The sequence below is a fragment of the Cryptotermes secundus genome, unplaced genomic scaffold, assembly GCF_002891405.2.
Source record: "Cryptotermes secundus unplaced genomic scaffold, Csec_1.0 scaffold151, whole genome shotgun sequence".
Taxonomy (NCBI): Eukaryota; Metazoa; Arthropoda; class Insecta; order Blattodea; family Kalotermitidae; genus Cryptotermes; species Cryptotermes secundus.
Genome location: NW_019744408.1, coordinates 160943 through 184557, shown reverse-complemented (window position 1 = coordinate 184557; position 23615 = coordinate 160943). Strand labels below are relative to the sequence as shown.

The window sequence follows — 23615 nt, the reverse complement described above, 5'->3', positions numbered from 1 at the left end:
CTACTTTCAAACATACGAGTATATGACTGGAACCAAAATTAGCATACTGGTGAGTTTATTGAACACGTGACATTTCATTTGCAAGGTTGTATACTTGAGATATTATGACATAAGCTCAGAGATGATTTAGATGGGCATTACGAAGTCTGTGTAGTGTATAAAAATATGCTAAGAAAGATGTTTATAATGCATTCTCCAAGATGTAACTGTTAGAGAGAATATCAAAATATCTGCCAAAGAAAGTCTAGGCTATTAGGAACTGAAGAAACATAAGCAATGGTTAGATGAAGGATACTCAGAATTATTATAAAGAAAACAAGCCAAACTGCAGTGGTTACAAGAACCAAGCGAAATAAATGGGGATAATTGGAGCAATATAAGACATGAAATCAACAGGCATTTCAGGAATAAAAAGAGGGAATATCTGAAAGACAAAATTGATGAGCTTGCAATGAACAGTAAGAATAAGCACATTAGATACCTGTGNATTTAAATGACCACGTCAGAGGGTTAGTGACGGATGAGAATAGTGATCTGCTTGCAGATTCCCACAGCATTTTGAATAGGTTGAGGAACTACTGGTATCAGTTATTGAATGTACATAGGGTCAGTGCTGTTAGGCAGACAGAAATCGATGCAGTTGAGCCGTTAGTACCTGATCCTAGCCCTTTTGAGGTTGAAAGTGCTACTGCAGAATTGAAACGGTATAAATCGCCAGGTAGTGATCAAATTCCAGCAGAAATTATTCAAGGAGGTGAAATATTACATTCTAAGATCCATAAGCTAATTAATTCTATTTGGAATAAAGAAAAATTGCCTGATCAGTGGAAGGAGTCTCTTATTGTACCAGTTCACAAGGGTGATAAAACTGACTATAGTAATTACTGGGGGATATCACTGGTACCAACTTCATACAAAATTTTATCCAATATTCTTCTCACAAGGTTAAGTCCATACATAGAGAAATTATTGGTGATCATCAATGTGGGTTCAACATAACAGATGAACTACTTATCAGATCTTTTGCATTTGTTAGATACTGGAGAAAAATTGGAGTACAGTGAGACATTACATCAGCTATTCATAGACTTCAAGAAAGCCTATGATTCAGTTAGGAGGGAAGTATTATACAATATTTTGATAGAGTTTGGGATACCCATGAAACTAGTGAGACTGATTAAAATGTGTTTAAATGAAATGTATGGTAAGTCCATATAGGTAAACATTTATCTGATAATTTTCCTATCCAGAAAAGCCTGAAACTGGATGTTTTATCACCACTGCTTTTTCAACTTTGCTATAGAATATGCCATTAGGAACGTCCAAGAAAACCAGGTGGGACTGAAATTAAATGGGACACATCAGCTGTTGGTTTATGCTGATGATGTGAATCTACTGGATGATAATATAGAGACCATAAAGAGAAAGACACATACTTTAATTGACGTTAATAAGGAGGAGACTACAAATAAAGCAGACGTTACTTGGTCTGAGATGCAGTGACAGTGAATGACTGGAATAAGGGAAGGGCACTGTGATAAAAATGAACATACTGTTTCATAAGATATTGACATTCCTGGAGCTTCTCCTGTAGTATTGCTAGGTAGCTTTCCCATTAACAGTGCCCTTAGAAACAGTAAGCATGGTAGCATCAGCATCGCAGAAAACAGTAATCATTTTTGTTATAAGCAAATCGGCATGCTTTTGGCACCTTGTCGCCATACTGAATAGGGGGATCCACCTCTCATCCATGGTGATAACTGTCCAAATGAAAGCATAATTCATTGGAGCACTGTATATAATCACTGCCCAACATATGTTGAAAGGTGCATCTTTCTGTTCCTGGGGACCTATCTACCTGCACCCTTGCACATTTTGTAATCTTTGTACAAAAAGGTATGCAGAAGTCCCACAGGTATGTTGATCAGCATCATTAGTTTGTCCATTGTCATTCATGTGTACTTTATAATCTGGCCTAATCGTAGCCAAGTTTGCTTTCAAAACAACTGAGGGACCCAATATAGTAGGTGTCTTCCCCTCTCACCTGAGGACAGAAACAGATCCAGTTTCCAAAACGTTGTGTTTTGTAGTTTTTAGAGTACCAGATGATGGAAAAAAGTAAACCCAGTAATTCTGAACTGTTTCTATGTTATCCATCGTGTCTCATTCTCATCCTTCCTCAGATTTATACCACACATTTTTCACATTCATAACAGCAGTATATTTCACTGAGTACTGGAGGGACTTGCTGATGAGATGCAGATATGTCCTAATAACATGATGCTCTTTCAATTGGAAAGAAGCCACTTCATTATTTCAACAGTACTGTCTGGTGTGGCATGCATAGTGCTGCCATTTTATGGGAGACCAGTCCTGCAGTAAACCTTAACAGAAGCATCATCCATATCAGTTCACAAATTCATACAACAGAGATCAGGAGACACTGTAATTTGAATGCACATAAAAAATTTGATACCAGTCAGTAGAAAAGGTTTACTGAACCCAAGATATTGTGTGGAAATTATAGTCAGATTTGTGTATACAGTTTATATTCTGATATAATGCCTTTGATATAAAATGTAGAGAAACTGTCTTGTTAGTTCAATAGGCATTGAAGAACATAACAATGTGCCTTCCTTTGTTTTCAGAGAGACACAAAAAATAACAGTGAACTGCTTTGTGTGATAATAGCTCAGATGGTATAGCAATGGGCTATGGTTTGGATGGCCAAGGTTTGATTCCTGGCAGAGAAAAAAAAATGTCTTCTTCACAGCATCCAGACCTACTGTGGGGTTCAACCAGCCTCCTATCCAATGGGTACCTGGGGTAAAGCGCCTGTGGTTTGAAGCTGACAACTGACCTTCATCTAATGCTGAGTTCAGGAATGGTGGAGCTATACCTCCATTCCCCCATACATCTTCATGGTGTGGTGATTAATCAAGCACAGGGATAACTTAACTTTTACACAAAACAAATGCCTTACTTTCCAGAATATGATATACTGTATTGCTAAAATTTGCATGCATCTTATAGTCTGAAAGTATTAGCAGGTCTTATTTTAAATGTTTCCCTCTAAGTCCAGGCATCTCATAGTCCAGAAAATACAGTTCCTTCAGCTGTTTTTTTACATTGTTTTATGCTTGATGAACTGCCTTCATATGCCTCACAATGTAAAGTGAAATAGACAGTAAAATATCGTATTATACCTGGAAAACAAATTTCTGCAGACTTCACAGACACTACTTTTGAATAACAATGTAATGATCACAGAGAGTAAGATCTTTGTTAGTCATTTGGGATTTGGCTGTCTTCTATTCTCCTTGCAGCAGGAATGTAAATTTTAAAAGAAAATTCATTCTTTGGGAAGGAGCCCTGTAAAAAGGAAAACAATGGCTTAAATATACCTTTACTGCAGATTAGTGTTCAGTGCTACAAGTGTGGGTAATAACAAGATCTTCGCTTTATTTAATGTGTAATCACTGTGATAACAACCAAAAACCATTCTTCCACAAGTGTTTGAAAATATATAAAAAAGTGTATTAGTTAATTTACTCATGCCTGGTGTGAACCGACTGTGTCATGAATTTTGGTCGATTAAAGATATTAGCAAAGCAGGTCTGATGTAGTGAAGTTTTTCCCATCTCACCAGGCATAATGCACTTATGCTGTGGAAGAGCTCTGGGAAGACAGGCACAGTTGGAGAGTCTTGGTTATTAGATGATCCACATAAAAGTGGAGCCGATCATAGTGGCCACACAGTCTAAGGTATGAACTTTCTTTGCTCATTCGAACACTAGATCATGGGTTTAAAACCCACTCAAGGCATGGATGTCTGTGTGTGGGTAGCGGCCTTGCGATGGGCTGATCCCCCATGCAAGGAGTCTTACAAACTGTGTATAGGATTAAGAAACTGAAATAGTGGGGAAGGTTCAAAGAAAGGACTGTAGAGCTATAGACAGACAGACAGACAGACATAAAAGTGGAAACATCAAAAGAAGCAGCGCTGTTACCAGTGAAAATTATGTGTCAGGTGTTCGAATCATCAGGAGTATACCATGTCATTACTTGGATCTGAATTTACTTTTGCTTTGCAAAAGTTACTCTACAATTAATATACAAAGCAGTGTTTACTAGATACTTACGGGATTCATGACTTGGCAGTCCATGTAAGTGGTGGTAAATGCATTGCTTTGGTCTGCTGTGACCACGAGATCGGGAAGAGGATAGAGATGCAGTGCTCTGTCAAATGACCAGTATACTGGACAGACAGACAGCGGCAATGGCGCCAGATGAGCTTGGCATAAGATTGTCTTCGCAAACTGGAAGTAGTAATACACTATGGTAAATTAATCTTCATATATGAAATCTGTAAACCAAATCAGCTTTTTATAAGCATTATTAACACAGAGTGAAGGCTGTGTACCATATTAATTTGTATGTCTGAATTTAAAAAAAACTAATTTCTTCATCATCTGTAGTGTTCAGTATACAGGATGTAAATAAATATGTGTTACAACACTCTGTGGTAGATAGATGGGTTCAATGAAATCATATTTTGTTAATACACCCATGTCCAGAATCCTTTCCTAAGTTTCTGAGAGGATGCATAAATTTAAGGGGAGGTTATCGTTGTTTTACATTATAAAAGTTTCTCAAAATGGTGACCGCTGACTTCATTGCATGTTCTGCTCTGCCTGGCTATGTTATGCTGAACTCTTTGAAAGATTCCCCACATTTCCCGGATGGTTCCAGCTGCTATTGCAATTCTTGCCACAAGCTGATGTTGTCTCTCCACTGGAGTCAAGTCAGAGGAGCAAGGGGGTCAGGTTATTGGACCTCCATGCCCAATCCATCTGTTGTCAAAAGTTTCATCGAAATACAGACGTTAGTGCAGTGTGCTGGGGCGCCATCATGCTGGAACCATATTTCACGACGGACTTCCAAAGGCAGCACTTCCAGAAGCTCGGGTAAGGTATCTTGGAGAAATGTTAGGTAAATGTCACCAGTGAGCCCCAGAGGTAAGAGGTAAGGGCATGTAAACAAAGCATTTCCGGATATCAATGTGTTAAAAAAATATGATCCCATTGGACCTATCTGTCTACCACAGAGTGTTGTAACATATATTTATTTACAACATGTATATTCTTCATGAAGTTGCAACACTGAGAACTAATGTGTTGACATATGTTCATATCTGACGAAGACCAATATTCCCACATGTGCTGCTTTGTATTTGGGTAGTTCTGGATCCAAATATTAATCTTTATACTAATTATCCTAGGAGCTGGGATAGCGTAGTCGGTATAGCGAGTGGCTATGGGCTGGACGACCGAGGGATCGGAGTTTGTGTCCTGGTAGGGTCAAAAATTTTCTCTTCTCCATGTCGGGGTCTATCCAACTTCCTATCCAATGGGTACTGGGGGCTCTTTCCCCGGGGGTAAAGCGGCCGGGGTGTGAGGTTGACCACTTACCTCCAGCTAGTACAAAGGTCAAGAAAATGTGGATCTATACATCCATTCCCACTTATGCTCTCATGGCACAATGCTTAGTTAAGCACAAGGACTTTACCTTTTTTATCTTGCTAATTATCATACTATATTCAGAGGTGAGCATTTCTTTGCTCTTGAATGGGCATGGTTCCAGTGAATGCTAATCTAGGTAACACTGATTTAAGCAGTGATCACTGGTACAGCCTGGTGACCAGCTACCTCAACCATTTTATTGTTTATTGGGATGAAGTGATGTAACTCCGTAACTTGCTGGATTTCTGACGTTTTCTTGACTAAGATATGTTCACTGAGTCACAGACATTAATTAACATGAAAGCTGTAATGGAAATTAAAATAAATTTGTCATATTTATGTAAGATAATAAAATGTTTCAAATGTGAAATGAGCAGGTATGGAACAGAAAGAAAAAACGCTTTTCAGTCCATCACTTAACTGCTTACTGCCTAATGCAACCACTAGCCAGTGTAATGTTAACAGTGATCCCAGTCACAAATGTATGTCAGTTACCATACCAGTTGAGGCCGCGCTATAGCTCAAGCAGTTAGTCGCTGGCTTCCCACCGCGGCAGCCTGGATTTGAACCTGGGTCTGGTCAAGTTGGATTTGTGGTGGACAAAGTGACGCTGGGGTGCGTTTTCTCCGAGTACTTCGGTTTCCCCTGCCAATCTTCATTCACCAAATTCTCCATCATCATAAATAATCACCCGGGGCAGGTACAATAGGCCAATCAGTGGCTGCCATGCCAAGTGGACCCAGCTGACTCCACACCCACTAGCGAATCACCATACCAGTTCCGGTGAGTCAGATCTCTCCAGCACCTATCTGTTTACTGGTTTCCAAACAGTGATTCCAATCACAGTTACTTCAGACAATGAGTGACTGGTTATGATGGAAACTTTCAAGTAACGGTGATCAAATTATTGTTATCAATATGTCACTTGTCTCTAAATCATCACTCCTTGCAAGCAAATGCTTGACTAGTGCTTTCGATTAGGTAACAACAGCTTCCTTCTGCATTGCTTATAATATTCTGCTTTGTTCTACTAGATATAAAAGTGATAGAGAATTATTAAATAAACCAAGAAACTTCCAAATTCACATCATTCTATAATGTGTAATGGGATTTTTAATGCAAATTTATAGATTTATACAACAAATATATCCTGATTTTTTTATTAATGAATGCATCTTGTTGTGTATCATATATTATTTCTTAATGAAAACCGTCACAACACAACATCAATAACATTTGTAAGCAGCTCCAGAAGATACCTTCGCTACATGTTCCGGCCTTTAATAAGGCCATCATCAGGCAAATACATTAGATCTTTCGTTACTGAATTGTATGTTAGATATAAGTCACAGTGCTAAATTTCCAAGTATATACAATAGTATAAAATGATATGAGTGAATACAAAATAAATTACAATAATAGTTAGAATCCTAAATGATCAGTTACATACTCAAAAGTATAGTTAAAGATTGGATATGCGATGGTACTTGGAAGTTGGTAGTTGCAATTGTAATACATGTAATACGTATACTTGTAATATATCTCTCCATCAAATAGTATTACATATTAAACAATAACATACAACATAACAACGGACCTCCGAACACCATATCAGCTTTTGTGTATATAATATGTCCGTATAAGTATTACATGTACTAGCTTCAGTCTACCTTCCACATGACTCGGATGAACCACCACTAACTAAGGAAATGAGGGACATCATAGACTACTGCTTTAGCAGGAAAAAACAACTCATCATTGGGTGTGATGCCAATGCACACCACATCTTGTGGGGAAGCACTGGCACTAACCCAAGGGGAGAGAGCCTTATGAAATTTCTGGTGAGTTCGAACCTGAATATTCTAAACCATGGTAACTAACCTACCTTTGTAGTTTACAATAGGAAGGAGGTTATTAATTTGACACTAGGGGCAAATAACATAGGAAACCTGGTAAGTAATTGGCATGTATCTGATGAGATGTCTTTATCGGACCACAGATACATATGCTTTCAAATAGGTAACATAACAACACAAAGCTACCTTCAAGAATCTCAGAAGAACCAATTGGGACTTGTACAAGGACGACCTAAAGGTGAACTTGGAGATTATTCGCGAACTATATGCATGATAAGGGACATATATCGATCTGTTGACCAGTTGCAACGGGCCGTCATCTTGTCCTATTATCATAATTGTCCAGCCAAGACCACTCGCTTACCAAGGAATGCACCTTGGTGGAATAAAAAGCTGAGTAGGCTAAGAGTTAAAACAAGAAAGCTATTTTATATAGCAAATAGGACAGGGTGGTGGGACACCTATAAGGAAATCCTCATATGTTACAATAAAGAAATAAGGAAAGTCAAACGATCATCATGGAGGAGGTACTGCCAGGAGATCAACGATGTACCAGGCAGTGCCAGACATGAGGGTCATGGCAAAACAGGCGACAAATAAGGTCAGCTCTATCAAGCTGCCTGATGGCAAGTATACACAAACTGGAGAAGAGGCACTGAAGGAACTGTTCAAAGTTGATTGATGATTTGGTTGATGACCGGGGCCAGCAGAACCTGGACGTATGTGGATACATAACAAACAGGGGAGACTGGAACCTGGCAGGTCGGGTAATCAATCAATCAAAAAGCAGATGGGCGAAATCCTACTAGGAATCCCCCCCATTACATTTGCAGATGGAAGCAGAGGCCAAGTTAGGAAATTACAGATTACATTACAATAATCAATGGAGACCTAAATCCAAGGTTTTGGACATGCATACATAACTTGGGACATGAAAAAAGAACTCATCCTACAGATGGGATCTGATAAAATGCTACTGAAACATGTTTATGATAAGACCCTGCACAATCAAGATTTCCTGATAGAAGTGAATGGAAAGAGGGGTTTCAACCTAATAGAAAGGTGGGACTAATCTGGTATACAGATGGTTGCAAGACAAATAAAAGCACTGGAGCTGGGGTGTATTGTGATGGAATGAGGCGGAAGCATACCTTCAGCCTCGGTAAGTACACAACAGTATTCCAGACAGAGGTGTATGCCATTAAGGCATGCACAGTTGAGAATTTAAATAGGAACATCTATATCCTATTTGGCAGTCAAGCTGCAATTAAAGCACTTGGTACACACCAAATCACTTCAAAATTGATTTTGGACTGCCACCAATCCCTCATACAACTGACCAGACATAACAGAGTACAACTGATATGGGTGCCAGGTCATGAGGGTATTGCAGGGAATGAGACGGCAGATCAACTAGCAAGAACAGGATCTGAACAGCCATTCATAGGATCTGAACCAGCTTGCGGCATCTCGGTAGGAGAGTACTGCTGGGAATGAAACCACAGATAAGCTGGCAAGAACAGGATCTGAACAGCCATTCATAGGATCTGAACCAGCTTGCGGCATCTCGGTAGGAGAGTACTGCTGGGAATGAAACCACAGATAAGCTGGCAAGAACAGGATCTGAACAGCCATTCATAGGACCTGAACCAGCTTCCGGCATCTCATGGAGTTGCCAAGAGAGCGATCAGGGACTGTACTAACAGAAATCACAAAAATCAGGACCCTCTGCCAAAAGAACGAGGGACCTGTTGAAATTACACAGAAATCAACTCAAATGGGTGGTAGGATTACTTACTGGACACTTCCACCTAAAAGGACACCTTTCCAAACTGGGACTGACAGAGGACCCAACTTGTGAGAGGTGCCTACGAGACGATGAATCAGCCCCACACATCTTATGTGATTGTGAGGCTATAGCTTATTTAAGATATTGCCACCTGGGTCAATTCTTCATGGAACCAAGTGACTTTTATGATGCCCACATAAACAAAGTCCCACATTTCATTAGAAGTGTAGGATTAAAAAAGGGTTAATCCAAAGGACAAGCACAACAGATCATTGAAGGTTGCAGTGTGAGGGCCAATGTTATGGCTCACCCCTCATACTCATATATTTAACATGCAATTCAATAATCAAAGATCTACTGTATTTGCCTGATGATTGCCTTATTGAAGGCCGAAACATGTAGTGAAGGTATCTTCTAGAGCTGCTTACAAGTGTTATTGATGATGTGTTGTGATGGTTTTCAGTAAGAAATAAATATGTCCTGTTTCATCATTAGAGGACTTGTGGTACTTACATGTTCTGGAATTTCTCCTGAAGTGGGAAAGTGGATTGTGTTACGACACATCTTTGAAACAAGATCTTCCCTTATGACTACAATCTCTTGCGTGCAGTATTGAATGCGACAAGGATTGGAGGTAAAGATGGAAGATGGGATTTTTCGTTGAAAATCTTCTGTGATTATTTTTGGTAAAGGCATCCTGCAAATGAAAAAAAATATTCCAAAATGCTGTATGTCAATGTATGTGTACATTAAACATTCAGAGATGCCAGCGGTTCAAGTTTACTATGTCAGGCATTCTTTCCTTTCTTAATATCTTGTACTGTTTTGCTATGAAGTTCTACCATATCAGGATTCATGTCTGTCTTGCCCTAATAATGTGACTTGAAAAAGTCAAATTTTATTAATTCCATAAATCAAAGGTCATTTCTTTCAAAGGAACCTCTTATGGAGTATTATTAGTGTAATTAAATGAACCCCAATAATTTTTTTTCCTTTTTACTGGCTGTACAGCCCCATTGGGCCCTGGCCTCTGACTTTTCAGTTTCACGATCATTTTACAGACAGTAGGACTCCGTAGACGAGTGATCAGCTTGTCGCAAGGTCTCTACCTAAACACAGGACAACACAAACACAGAATAAACAAATACACATACCAAACATCCATGCCTTATGTGGGATTCAAACTCACGATCCTGGCTTCCAAGCAAGCGAAGACAGTACATGTCTTAGACCGCTCGGCTACCATGACCATCCATAATTTAAAATACTCTTCTGTAATTAATATTTCTTGTATGTACTTAAAACATCCTAGCTATTGATATTGCAAAATTGAAATGGTGTAAATTCCCAGGTAGTGATCAGATTCCAGCAGAACTTATTCAAGCAGGAGGCAAAATATTATGTTCTAAGATCCACAATCTAATTACTTCTATTTGGCATAAGGAAAATTGCCTGATCAGTGGAAGGAGTCTATTATTGTACCAGTTCACAAGAAGGGTGATAAAACTGACTGTAGTAATTATCGGGGGATATCACCGTTATCAACTGCATACAAAATTTTGTCCAATATTATTCTTTCAAGGTTAAGTCCATATATAGATGAAATTATTGGGGATCATCAGTGTGGGTTTCGACGTAACAGATGAACTACAGATCAGATCTTTTGCATTCGTCAGATAATGCAGAAAAAATGGGAGTACAATGAGACAGTACATCAGCTATTCAGAGACCTCAAGAAAGCCTACGATTCAGTTAGGAGAGAAGTATTGCACAATATTCTGATAGAGTTTGGGATACCCATGAAACTAGTTAGGTTGATTAAAATGTGTTTAAACGAAACGTATAGTAAAGTCTGGGTAGGTAAACATTTGTCTGATAAATTTCCTATCCAGAATGGTCTAAAACAAGGAGATGCTTTATCGCCACTCCTTTCCAACTTTGCCTTAGAATATGCAATTAGGAAGGTCCAGGGAAGCCAGGTGGGACTGAAACTAAATGGGACACATCAGCTGTTGGTCTACGCCGATGATGTGTATCTACTGGGTGATAATGTAGATACCATAAAGAAAAACACACAAACTTTAATTGACGCAAGTAAAGAGGTTGGTCTAGAAGTAAACACAGAGAAAACTAAGTATATGTTACTGTCTCGTCACCATATGCAGGGCAAAATCAAGACATAAGGATAGGAAACGGATGTTTTGAAAGTGTGGCACAATTAAGATATTTGGGAACAACAATAACAGATCAAAACCTGATTCAGGAGGAAATTAAGAGGAGATTGAACTCGGGTAATGCTTCCTACCGTTCAGTCCAGAACCTTGTCTTCTCATCTGTTGTCCAAAAATATAAAAATTAGAATATACAAAACTATAATTTTGCCAGTGGTTCTGTATGGGTGTGAAACTTGGTCTCTGACATTAAGGGAGGAACACAGACTGAGGGTGTTTGAGAACAAGGTGTTGAGAATATTTGGACCAAAGAGAGATGAAGTGACAGGAGGTTGGAGAAAACTGCATTATGAGGAGCTCCATAATTTGTACTCTTCTCCAGGTATAATTAGAATGATCAAGTCAAGGAGGATGAGGTGGACAGGTCATGTAGCACGAATGGGGGAGATGAGGAATGCGGATAGGATATTGATGGGAAAGCCAAAAGAGACCACAGGGAAGACCAAGGCGTAGGTGGGAGGACAATATTAGAATGGATCTTAGAGAGATAGGATGGGATAGATCTGGCTCAGGATACAGACCAGTGGAGGGCTCTTGTGAACACGGTGATGAACCTTCGGGTTCCATAAAATGCTGGGAAATTCTTGAGTAGCTGCAGAACTGGCGGCGGCTCAAGAAGGGCTCAGCTCCATGAGTAAGTAAGTAAGTATGTACTTAAAACTGAATTCAGTGGTGACAACAATACACACGACATCAGAGAAGAGTTTTGATTATTATAAGACAGTACTGTTAATATAAAACTAAAGATATTTTAACATTTTGTGGAACTATAAAATGCACACTACTTGAGAATTGACACGTGTAAAATGTTACTAAAATTCTATACAATCATAGCCATACCTCCACTTCTATATGGATACCAATGTTGGCATTAACAGATGAAAGGAACGGATTGTATGAATGTATTTGTGCAGAGCAGTTACAAGACATAAAGTATCATGAATGGAGATGAGCTGAGAATTGTAGTAATTAGAAGAAACTGTTGTATAATTTGGAATGCTTGAAAATCAAATCCAAAGGCCAGTGTAGATGCCAGAGATACTTTACAAAAGGATGGATCAGTTTTAATCCTTATAACCTGAACTGTTGAGACTAGATTGTGAAATTAGTTGTAGATAGTCAGGTTAGTGTTAAATGGCCGACTTCATGTTAGTGATACTGAACCTTCAGATTCATTGTCAGAAAATCAATTCTCTCCCTGCTGCATGTGCAAAAGTGATGTACCCAGTGTTTTGAAATCACGTAGCCAGAAACCCCAAATATGTGTCCCATTTCATTTGTTTCATTATATAATGTATATTGATGATAGTGCATTCACCTTGGTAATATATTAGGGGATGCTGGGTCAGAAGGCCCTGGCACAAATATGAATTTGCTTTTCTCACTCAATTCTGGAAACTGAGCAATGAGGTCACCCAGGGCCTTAAACCTTGTTTTGAGGGTAGTTGCATGTGAGCTGCCTTGTTGTGATGACAGGAAATTGCCCATAAAGACAAAAGCCACTGGTGGATAATCTGCATAACCTGCAAAGAGCACTTGGAGCTTTTCCATTACCTGCAAGAAAATTCATTATTTTCCTGACAACAAAAATTTACATGTGTAGACATGTTCATGTGTCAACGCTTATGTGAGAAGTGCACATTTCTATGTTTACTAAACCTAGTAGCATAACATATGCTTCTGTCAGTAATAGGCATTCACTGCCACTTCTTCCAGCTAGTCATTCTGTGTGTCAGGTAATAAGATCATTTACAGACCTTAATGCTGTCCAACCACATGTCAGACAAAAACACCAGCACTGCATCATCATTCTCAAGTTCATATCTTGACAGTTTTGGAGAGGTTTTGAGACTAACTTTTGAAGGTCCTCCAAAAGTGTTCACATTTCCAAAATATGCTCTGGAAAATAAAGGATTAAGGGATCAGTGAGTCAGATCAATGGACAAGTAACTTTAGACACTGAAATCAAATAATGTGAGCCTGTTGGAATGTGCTTGTGTCAACTGAACTACATTTCTTGACAGTATGGTAAGTGCAGGTACGTCACTGTGAATACCCTTCATAGACTTTCTACTTGCCATTTGACTTGTTACTCCACTGTCTGTTACATTCACTTCTATTCTAGAATAGCATCATAAATGTAAATAAATATTTAACACACCGACTAGTATCTGCAGGCTCTGGTGGTGGGAACCCCACACCAGAAACATGAAATATTCTATCTTCGTAACATCCTTCAGCCAATACAAAACAATTTTCAGTGTGAAGGCCTGTGTGATATCTGTGGAGGTTGGTTAAGGTTATTCAGCCCTTTCATTGTGCTCAGTCGAGGATGATTCAGCCAACTGTGTTGACAGAACTAACTGAAGCCCGATAATTTTCATAGTGTATATGAAGTTTGTAATTGGACTGAACTGAAGAAGACAAGGCTTTTGTAGTGAAAGAGATGAACCACTGGTCTATAGCTAATTTCTGAGATAAATTAATTACTGCAACTGCTTAGGACTGCCTGTATCATGGAGTGAGTTAGAACCTCACCATCTGGCTTTCCTTGAACGTTTATGTTTACTATATAAAGCAGACAGCACTGAAAAAGTTTACTGTAATCAGAAGAAATAAAAGATGAAAAGTATTATTAACTCATGCAGACATTGGTCTGGAAATAAATGTATAATAATCACCCCCACACATTTCATGGAAGCTGTAACCATATGTTCACCAGAGCCCACCACTGACCCCTACCCTGGGCCAGTTGAATCCAGTCCATGCCCTCACATTCAGTTAATTTAAACCCCTGCTTTAACAGTAACCTCTGCCTATGCCAGTTTTACAAGTGGTTTCTTCCTTTCAGGCTTTTCACCTTAAACTCTGTATAAATTTCACATCTTCCCCATGCGTGCTACAGTCCAGCACATATTATTCTTGGTTCGATAACCACAGTTACACTTGGATAGATACAAATTATGAAGCTTCTCATTATGCAGTTTTCCCTATCCCATTAGTAGACCTCTCTTAGGACCTTCCTTTTTTTAGATTTAATTTCCTGGAAAGTAAAATATGAAAAAAGGTCAATAATGAAATTACATGCAAACGAAGGAAATCTTACTATTTGTGACCTATTATATTTACTCTCTTCTAATCTACTTTCCAGAAAACTAAACATCAAAATCATGCTTTGTTTTGTATAATTCTAATTCTGAAGGGGAAAATTTAAATCCAAGCATTGAGGTCTGAGGAAAATTATGTTATTTAATGATACTGTTTCAACTTCATATGTTAGATAATGTCAAATGGGATGGGAAGATGCCATGAATGGTAAGTATTCTGGTTTTAGAAGGAAATAGTTGTGGCCAATCTGAATGCACTATTCTGGAATCTGCTTGGGAACCTAAGGACAGCCACTGGGGGAACTTAAAGGAGTTCAGAATTTGTATATTCTTGTGGAACTTCTGTATCTCTATGGTTGAGATGAGCCAGGAATGGAGAAAAGAAATTTTGGAGAGGGAATGGCCATTTGGAGTACCTAGGTTTAGGCTAGATCAGGGGTCTCCAAACTTTTCAAAACGCGGGCCACATTAGGTAATTCAGCACTTTCAACAGGCCGGATAAAATGAGAAATTAATAACTCTAGGTATATGAGTTTTATTGAAAGCACAGAATTTCATAAACTAAATACAAAGTACGTGAGAATAAATTATCGTATATTAATGACAAGAGACAGTAGCAGCAAATGCTCATATTTTCATCGCAAATTATAATAAAACAATTAATGTGAATGACTGAACTCTTTTTGCAATCTTAGAATCTGATTAAATTGAGGTGATGATGATCTGTTACAATTACACTACACCACTGCAAGAAGTTTTGTGCACAAGACGGCTAGTAATGAACCGCTCGCGCTACCTACATTGCCACGAAGTGACACTGCCGATCGAGGCCGAACAAGTACGAAGAAATAACGCACAGTATACGGTCCAGAATTAGTAAAGTTGTGAATAATATTAATATTAACATAATATGGAATATCAATATATTTTAAACACAATCTTAATTAATGAATTTGAAATCTATGAACAAGTACTCATTGGAAAATTAGTTCAATTGGCGCATTTCTGCACAATTCTTTCACAGGCCGGATGTGGCCCGCAGGCCGGATGTGGCCCACAGGCCGAAGTTTGGAGACCCTTGGGCTAGATGAAGAATTGGTGGTGGTGTTAAATCATTGTGAAAGTGACTCAGGGTATAGTCCTGTGATGATGGTTTCATGACACAATGGAGCTATCACATTTAGTGATTAGTAAAGGATATTGCTTCTGACAGATCCAACTGCAGAATTCCTGTAGGGTCTTCAAGATAATAACGTCCCTCACGCAACTGTGTAAGGAGGCCAAGAACAATTGCTTCTTTCACTTTTCCTGAGGAACCCAGAAGAAACTCTATGGGTTGCAGCTTAAATTTGCAGCTAGCATCATCTGAATTTGCACCCAGTATGGCCGGAGCGAACAGTTCGTGTCGCAGAGTACGCTGATGGAGAATAGTATACCTGATACAAAATATATAAAAGTATTCACAAACATTGGTGGTCTTGTCAAAAATATACAGTGAAGTCTAGTAGAAGTCTCCAAAACACATTTGTTCTACCTACAGTTTCTAGGATTCCTTTTTGTTTGAAACTCAGATTTCATTACAGTAATTAAGTTTTGAATCTAATGTGATTTTGTATAGGAATACTTTGGTATCAACTGACATTTGTGGGCCAAAACTTCTTTCAATCATGTCATTATTGTATTGCAGCTTTATGTAAATGTATCTTTCTTCTGTTCTCAAATCATGTAAATAAACAAGTAAATAAAATTACATAATTATTCTATTACTTTTTAACTTTTATTTTCAATCTTTACACTCTGTTTCTTCTTCTTCTTTTTCAGTTTTTAATCTCTGAAAAGTCATATGCTGAAATTTCATTACAGATTGAAATTCTCAAAGGTGATCATTCAAAATATAAAATATCTCCTTAGATCTTCTTGCCAATGTATATTATTAAACTAGTCTAATAGGGCTTTAATCAGGTTTTAACCATCTTGATGTAGTCCTGTTATAGATTTCACCTCCTTACCTGTCCCTGAAGAGGCTGGCTTTTGCTGATGGCAAGTCAAAAAGATGTGGCAGGTCTACATGGCCATTGCCAATATTTACTTTCAAAAATTTTTTTCTCTCTGAATTGTATTCAAAACGAGGAACTTCAAATGCACTGATAATGTTTAAAACTGTCTCAGTTTCATCCAAGCCATTTCTAATACAATCCTGCAAATATATAACAAAATTATGACTTAAAGTATAGCAGAGTTGATCTTGTAGCATTGTGTCCTGTTTTTGGTGTTTCAATATTAATAGAGGTGTTGACTCTACATAAATAATGGTTTTTATTGCTCAATTCACAACATGTTTCAGCCCATATAGGCCATCATTATCTAACACACCCAAGGTTAACCAACAAATTCCATACTAGCATTGTATTTTATGTAATACCAGAAAAGCTGACAACCATCCGACTTAGTTCAGAGTATCCAAGAACATGTGTTTTGGTTTAATTTTTAATCTCCAATATTGTTAAAATTGTGATATGAATGTTTAATTTTAAATTAAAATGTTTATATAGAATCAAGTCAGATCTGAGACACCCAAGGTTAACCAGCAAACTCCATACTGCCATGGTAATTATGTAATCTGCCACTAGTTGTGTATTCCTCAAGTTCACCTGATGATTTTACATTTACATTTATTTTCACTTCATGGATTCAATCATCTCACCATAGGGCTGGATATAAAACATGTCACACATTACAAATTCATGATGACTACACATCATTCGTCCTTGGTCCAATACCATATATAATCAGGCCTCACGGAGACAGCACAGGTTGTCAAGACTACACACATAGGCCATGGGAAAACCACTGTCAAATTCACACCTTGTCATTTCACATCATCATATCATCAATACAGTTTCTTTATAACACATTGACATTCATAACAAACATAGATGTCATACATACTACCACACTTACATCAAACAAGTCACAGCAACTTATAATACAAGCACACAGATCATTTATTAACTCTTAACTTTAGAGTGCCTTGCATGCTCAACAAATTCATCAATAGAGTAAAATGAGTAAGTAAAGTAAAAGTAAAGCTATCCCTGTAAAAGGCCGTGAAGGCCCATAGGGTTGTGAGACATTGAGGGTCCCACATTATCTAGACAATCGGCTCAAAGATGGCGGTAAGGTTGTCAGCCTTACGCGCCGGCCGCGCTTTACTCCCCAGGAAAATTATTTAATTAATTCCTGGTACTTGTTTCTGTTAGAGGCTGAGTCGACCCCAGGGCCATAGTGCGGCTGGAAGGATACTTTGCAAATAATTTCGTAAAACGAACCTAAATTGATTTTTATCATTTTTTAAAACAGATATTTGACGGCAGAGTGTTAAATAGCTTGACACCTGAATAATACACCCCTCTCTGATAGGATGATAAATGTGTTGTAGGTACATGAAGGTGGTCATTCCTTCTTGTACCAATCATATATACAGAGTTATTGATCTGAAACTTATCCAAATTATTAACAACAAATGTCATCAATGAGAGCAAGTATACACATGGGATTGGTAGTATGTCAAGGTTTTAAATAAGTCTCTACATGTATGAGTTGGGCCCACTCCCACCATTATTCTTATTATTTTCTTTTGCATAACAAAGACCTTATGACTGTCTGATGTATTTCATGATGCTTTGGATAAAAATTTTCCAGGAAGATGGATTGGATGACGTGGTCCAATTTCTTGGCCCCCAAGATCACCTGACAAGCCCCACTGGACTTCTTCCTCTGGGGATATGTCAAAGACATTGTTTATAAGACACAGGTGAGAGACATCGATCAATTAGAAACCAGAGTAAGAGACGCAATAACCACTGTGGATGTTGGTATGCTTGCCTGAACCTGGCAAGAAATAGAATATCGTCTTGATATTTTATGTGCAACAAATGGAGTACATGTACAAACACAAAACGTTTTCAGTTTCTCAATCCAACAATGTAACCAGTTTATTTCTATCTTCATTATTTTCCGAATTATTAAAGATCAAAATGTGTCAGACCTTTTGTAGGCACCTGTATTATTCCATATTTCACCAATGTACGATAATAAACATAATATACAGCTTTAAGACTATTAATATATAAGATATTTTTCTCATTAGAAAACCAACTGTGCTCAACTTATGAAGCAAAAAACCTATATGTCCCTCACAAGTCAGATGGTTATCCAGCTGTAAACTGAGAAATTTTATCATTTCTACTTCTTTCAGAATTTTGTTAAAATACAAGGCATATAGAAGGTAGCCCGTAGCTGCTGTTGGGGTGAATTTTATCATTTTTGTTTTTCCAGATTTAACACAAATTGATTAATTTGAAACCACATAAACATATGATTAAAAACAACATCCAATTTTATTTTTAAATTATAGTAGTCTTTAGCTGTGCAAAGAATACTAGTGTCATCTGCAAACATAATAACTTCAGAAATTGTACTTATTTTAAGGGGGAAGTCATTTATGTATATATTAAAGAGTAAGTGTCCCAGCACCGATCCCTGAGGCACACCACATCCAACAATTTCCCAGTTGGAATAATATTTATTATTTATATAATTTAATTCCACTCTTTGCCTCCTATACTATAGGTAAGATTTGAACCACTGCAATAATACACCCTGCACTCCATAGACTGTAGTTTCATTAACAGAAGTTCGTGATTGACGCAGTCAAACGCCTTGGCTATATCACAAAATATACCAGTTACATACTCTTTTCTATTCCAAGCTGTAAGTATTACATTGGTTAATTTATATATAGCATCTTCAGTTTATAACCCCTTTTGGATTCCATACTGCTCTGAAAGTAATATTTTGTTTTACGATATGATCACTGAATCTTCTAAAAATTGCTGTTTCAAATACTTTTGCAAACCCAGTTACTATTGATATTGGCCTGAAGTTACTCATAACAGCCTTTTCCCCTTTTTTGTATACTGACTGCATATTTTAATCTTTCTGGATATAGACCCATGGCTAGTGACTTATTAATTACATAAGTTAGAGGTTTACGAATTTGTTGTCTGCACAGTTTTATAATTTTATTAGTTATGTCATCATAACCTGAAGAGTTTTTTTTATTTTAATTTGTTAATTATGCTAATTGTTTCCTCTTCTGCAACTTAAATTAAAATTCATATCCGGAGAACCATTAGGGAAATGGGGATGCAAACAAGACATTGCAGTATAAACATTAGTTTTCTTAATATTATTATTAATTTTCTGTTATTGATGTGAAATATTTGTTAAAACTATGAGCAGCTTCATCAATATTTCTTTTTACTATTATTTTTAAAAGTCTGAGGTAGACGTTCTTTATTATTATTATTGTTGTTATTACTCCCTGTTTCAGTGTCAATAATGTTCCAGGTAGTTCTTATTTTGTTTTCAGCTGACATAATTAGCTGATTATAATATTTCCTTTTAGCTTCTCTTATTATTCTTCTTAATATCATGCAGTAGGATTTACAGTACGATTTAAAACAAATAGTTGTCATTGTTTTTACTGAGAAAGAGCAAAGATTCCTTCCGTCTACAGGCGGTACATATTCCAACTGTTATCCAGCCATTATCATTACGTTCATTTGTTACATTTTGCTTTGGAAAGCATGACTCATAGACAAATACTTATTTAAAAATAAACTGAATAATTCGTTTACATCATTAAGTTTATATTTATTTTCAAATTTTTCATTAGATAGTTTATTAAGAAATTGTGCAGTTGAATCTTCATTTACTAATCTTGTTGTGATTCCCTGCACTTTTTTCTTCTCCAGGTTATCGATATTTTTTAGTGCAAGACACTGAGCATCGTGATCTGCTAGTCCATTACTGATAGAGATAACATCATATGAATTTATCCTTGCATTATCAATAAAAATATGATGGTCTGTATGGGCCAAAACATGTTGTGAATTGAACAATAAAACAATTTGTTTGTGTGATGACAACACCACTATTTGAATTTACAGCAGAGTTAAGTTTATTTGCATTCCATAGATTCTTCTTTGGGTTAAACTAAAGGATATAGAATATGCCATAAGTACACTTGTAAATATACACAAAGCTTAAGAATTTTTAAAACAAATACAAAATTAAGAATTAATGGCATTAATAATTAAAATACATCACTCAAGAACTGAAAAGAATTAAGATTACCCGAATTGCTAATTCAATGTGCTGCTTCTCCAGTACCGGGCTTACAAGCGATTGCTTCTGAATATGTTCTGTCAATTTCTCAAGCCATTCATCATACTCTGTTTCAACTGGCAAGAGCTGGGTAACCAGCAGGTTGCATGCCTCACTGAAATATGATGGAAGAAAACTTTCTAGTCACTAAACGAAACAAAGTAGTCCAGTGTTATAAAGAGAAGATTCATCAGTTCCATTTTTTTGTCCTTTCACCAGCACCTTGACATTTCTTGTGGCCTCTTTCCACAATACATCATAACCAAAATTGTGCATGCATAGAGATACAACTCCTAACTTAAACATTCATACTATTTAGTGCACTTCATTTTCATATAATTACTAAAACCGAGTATCAGAGAGACTGTCTTATCTGTAAGAATCACACACCTTCTTAAGGAGAAACCGTGGAGTTTAAAAGTTGTTAATAACCTCTTCTTCAGCTTCTCGTCCATTTTTATTTCCCGCGGTTTTCGTGTGACGTACCAGGCACAGATGCGTAGTAAATCAGCAACTCCCATGGTGACAGAAATCTTTGGATCCTCATGATCGTTCCGGGGGATGTTACGTGCAATGACTTGCGTGTGTGTTTTTAGACCGTTATAGACAGTTTGAAACGCTCGGAAAAGGAAATGTTGGAAGGTTGTCGAATGTGAGACGTATATGGTTTGTTTTAAAAATGTATTCCATACAGAATGGCCAGAGTGTTTTGGTTGTATGGGGTTCAACTCCTGCACCTGAAACGTTTCAAAATATGATAGAAAAACTGCGGAAACTTACTGGGCCTTTGGGAAATGTTCGTGTTGAAAATGTTGATCGGCTAACAATGGGTATGTATTTAATTAATGAATGAGCATGTTCAGTTGTAGAAGTGTCATCTGTATATCATGCTAGTTTTAAAAGAAGTGGTACCCTCTCGAATGTAAGGAAAATGTCCCGACACATATCGTTCCATATCATATGTTAATGAGAGGTTAAGTGGTCGTATGCCAGGACCCTCAAGTGATGTTTTAAATGTGATAATATATCACACTTTATGACGAGAATACCGACTGAAGGTTTTGTGATTTTTCTGTTTTTCAAAACAAATTCCGTGATAATGTCTTGAAATAGGTTGTGACTGCTTTCTGCCGAGCAGATTTGTGTAGAAGTAATGTCCTAGTTTTAGGGAGGTGTTCATTTCCAGTCTCAGCAGGGACAGGGGCTGACCTGACAGTTTTTTAGTGTTCAAGAGGCCCTTAAGGCAAATGCTGCGATAGTACTTTTATTAGGCAATTGCGATCTCCAGTTTTTTTTTTCAAATCCATTATTTATCAATCGTCCTCTTTATTTGACACCTTCAGGTCTGAGTAAAGTACACGACATGTAGACACGCATGTTTGCTTTCTCCCAGTGCTTGAATGGCCCCATGTTCAGTGAGTGAATATTCTCTCATGTTATTTGACTCAGAACAGCTAATGCAGTTAAGTAGGCTTTGTTAAATGACTTTCCAGGCATCTGTCCAAATCAGGTGCAGATGGAAGTTCCACTGAAGTTATGTATATGGTGAGCACAGGACCTCATATTTATAAAATGTTTTGATATAGTTACTGTTCATTAACAAATTATGTCATGGCATTGATCATATTGAAGTACTTTTTTATTCTAATGTAATTTTGAGTTTGCCTGACAAACTTTTCATAGCATTGTGAAATGGCAACTTAAATGGATATTCCCGTTTCTGATGGCACAGTACATTTTGCATTAAAATGTTGTATAAATTTCCTGGTTTCTAATGCCCTGCATGCACCCCTTATTTCATCCCTTTTTTACACAAAGTAAAAAAAAGTAAAGCTATCCCTCTAACAAGCTGTGAAGGCCTATAGTGTTGTGAGACGTTGAGGGTCCCACATTATCTAGACAATCGGCTCAAAGATGGTAGTAAGGTTATTAGCCTTACATGCCGGCCGTGCTTTACTCCCCAGGAAAATTATTTAATTAATTCCTGGTACTCATTTCTGTTAGAGGCTGAGTCAACCCCAGGGCCATAGTGCTGCTTGAAGGATTAGGTCAACTGAAAAAATCCAACTCATCGGGACTTGAACCCACAACCTTCTGGCTTGTAGCATAGCCCCTCAACCAACTATGCTACCGCGTGCCTCTCTTTTACACAAAGTAAAGAGTAAAATTATGTACCATTCTGTAGTGTGATTTGGCTGCTGTAGGCAGTATGCCTGCTGTATGAGCCTTAAGGATTAACCAGAGCCACTGATATGTAGCATATGCAGTTTCTTTATGCTATATCAAGCAGCTAAATAAATTCCATAAGTACTATGACAGGTGACCCTTCTTGACGGCCTTCATAAAGTAATCCCCCCCCCCAAGATGTGTGGTATTTCTTCTGAAGGAATTAGCCACAGATTAAATTTGGGGAGTGTTTACTGCCATTCTGTTCAAAATCTTTTTGTCTTTCTGTGTGGATGTGAAACTTGGTCCCTTATATCAAGGCAAGAACACAGACCACTGGTGTTTGAGATCAGGGTTCCAGGTACAGTGCTTATGCCTAAGAGGGAGGAAGTGACAGGAGTCTGGAGCATACTGCATAATGAGGAGCTTCTTAAGTTGTACTCCTTACCCAATACTTGTATTACTAGCATTATCAATTGGAGAATGAGATATGCTGGGCATGTAGCATCCATGAGAGGCAAGTGCATGCAGAGTTTTGATAGGAAGGCTTGAAGAGGGCACTGTGAATTCCTAGGCATACGTGGCAGTATAATATTAAAAGTAACCTGGAAGAAACAGGATGGGAGGGTGTGGACTGGGGTCGTTTGGTTCAGGATAGAGACCAGTAGCAGATAAATGCAAGTAATAATGAAATCAGTAACAAAAATGAGACG

General features: G+C 37.7%; 2 protein-coding genes across 3 annotated transcripts in view; one reads left to right on the top strand and one right to left on the bottom strand.

Annotated features, from left to right (window-relative positions):
• Positions 1 to 1334: 1334 nt before the first annotated feature.
• On the bottom strand, positions 1335 to 21233 carry LOC111874688 (DNA polymerase epsilon subunit 2). Its single transcript, XM_023870397.2, has 10 exons — positions 21127 to 21233; positions 20707 to 20851; positions 16515 to 16702; positions 15707 to 15941; positions 13560 to 13681; positions 13156 to 13297; positions 12717 to 12952; positions 9681 to 9864; positions 4143 to 4319; positions 1335 to 3372 (listed from the first exon to the last, which is right to left on the bottom strand). Exons 1-10 carry the CDS (start codon positions 21189 to 21191, stop codon positions 3286 to 3288), a joined length of 1581 nt encoding a protein of 526 aa, XP_023726165.1. The 5' UTR covers positions 21192 to 21233; the 3' UTR covers positions 1335 to 3285.
• Positions 21234 to 21304: 71 nt separating this feature from the next.
• Positions 21305 to 23615, top strand: part of LOC111874684 (anamorsin homolog) — a 30752-nt gene continuing 28441 nt past the window's right edge. For both annotated transcript variants that reach the window (XM_023870388.2, XM_023870389.2), the window contains exon 1: positions 21305 to 21566. In XM_023870388.2, the coding sequence (XP_023726156.1) occupies positions 21416 to 21566 (151 nt within the window). In that variant the 5' untranslated portion in view covers positions 21305 to 21415. The remainder of the gene's footprint in view (positions 21567 to 23615) is intronic.

Bases quoted from the DNA above. Each gene is read 5' to 3' on its own strand.
- LOC111874688 (XM_023870397.2), bottom strand. From the start codon at position 21,191: ATGGACGAGAAGCTGAAGAAGAGGTTATTAACAACTTTTAAACTCCAC. The intron at 13,682-15,706 runs ATATCCTTTACT...ACCAACCTCCAC, and splicing joins AGTTGGATCTGTCAGAAGCA to AGATATCACACAGGCCTTCA. The intron at 9,865-12,716 runs GTGAATGCACTA...TTTCATTTGCAG, and splicing joins TCCCCTAATATATTACCAAG to GATGCCTTTACCAAAAATAA.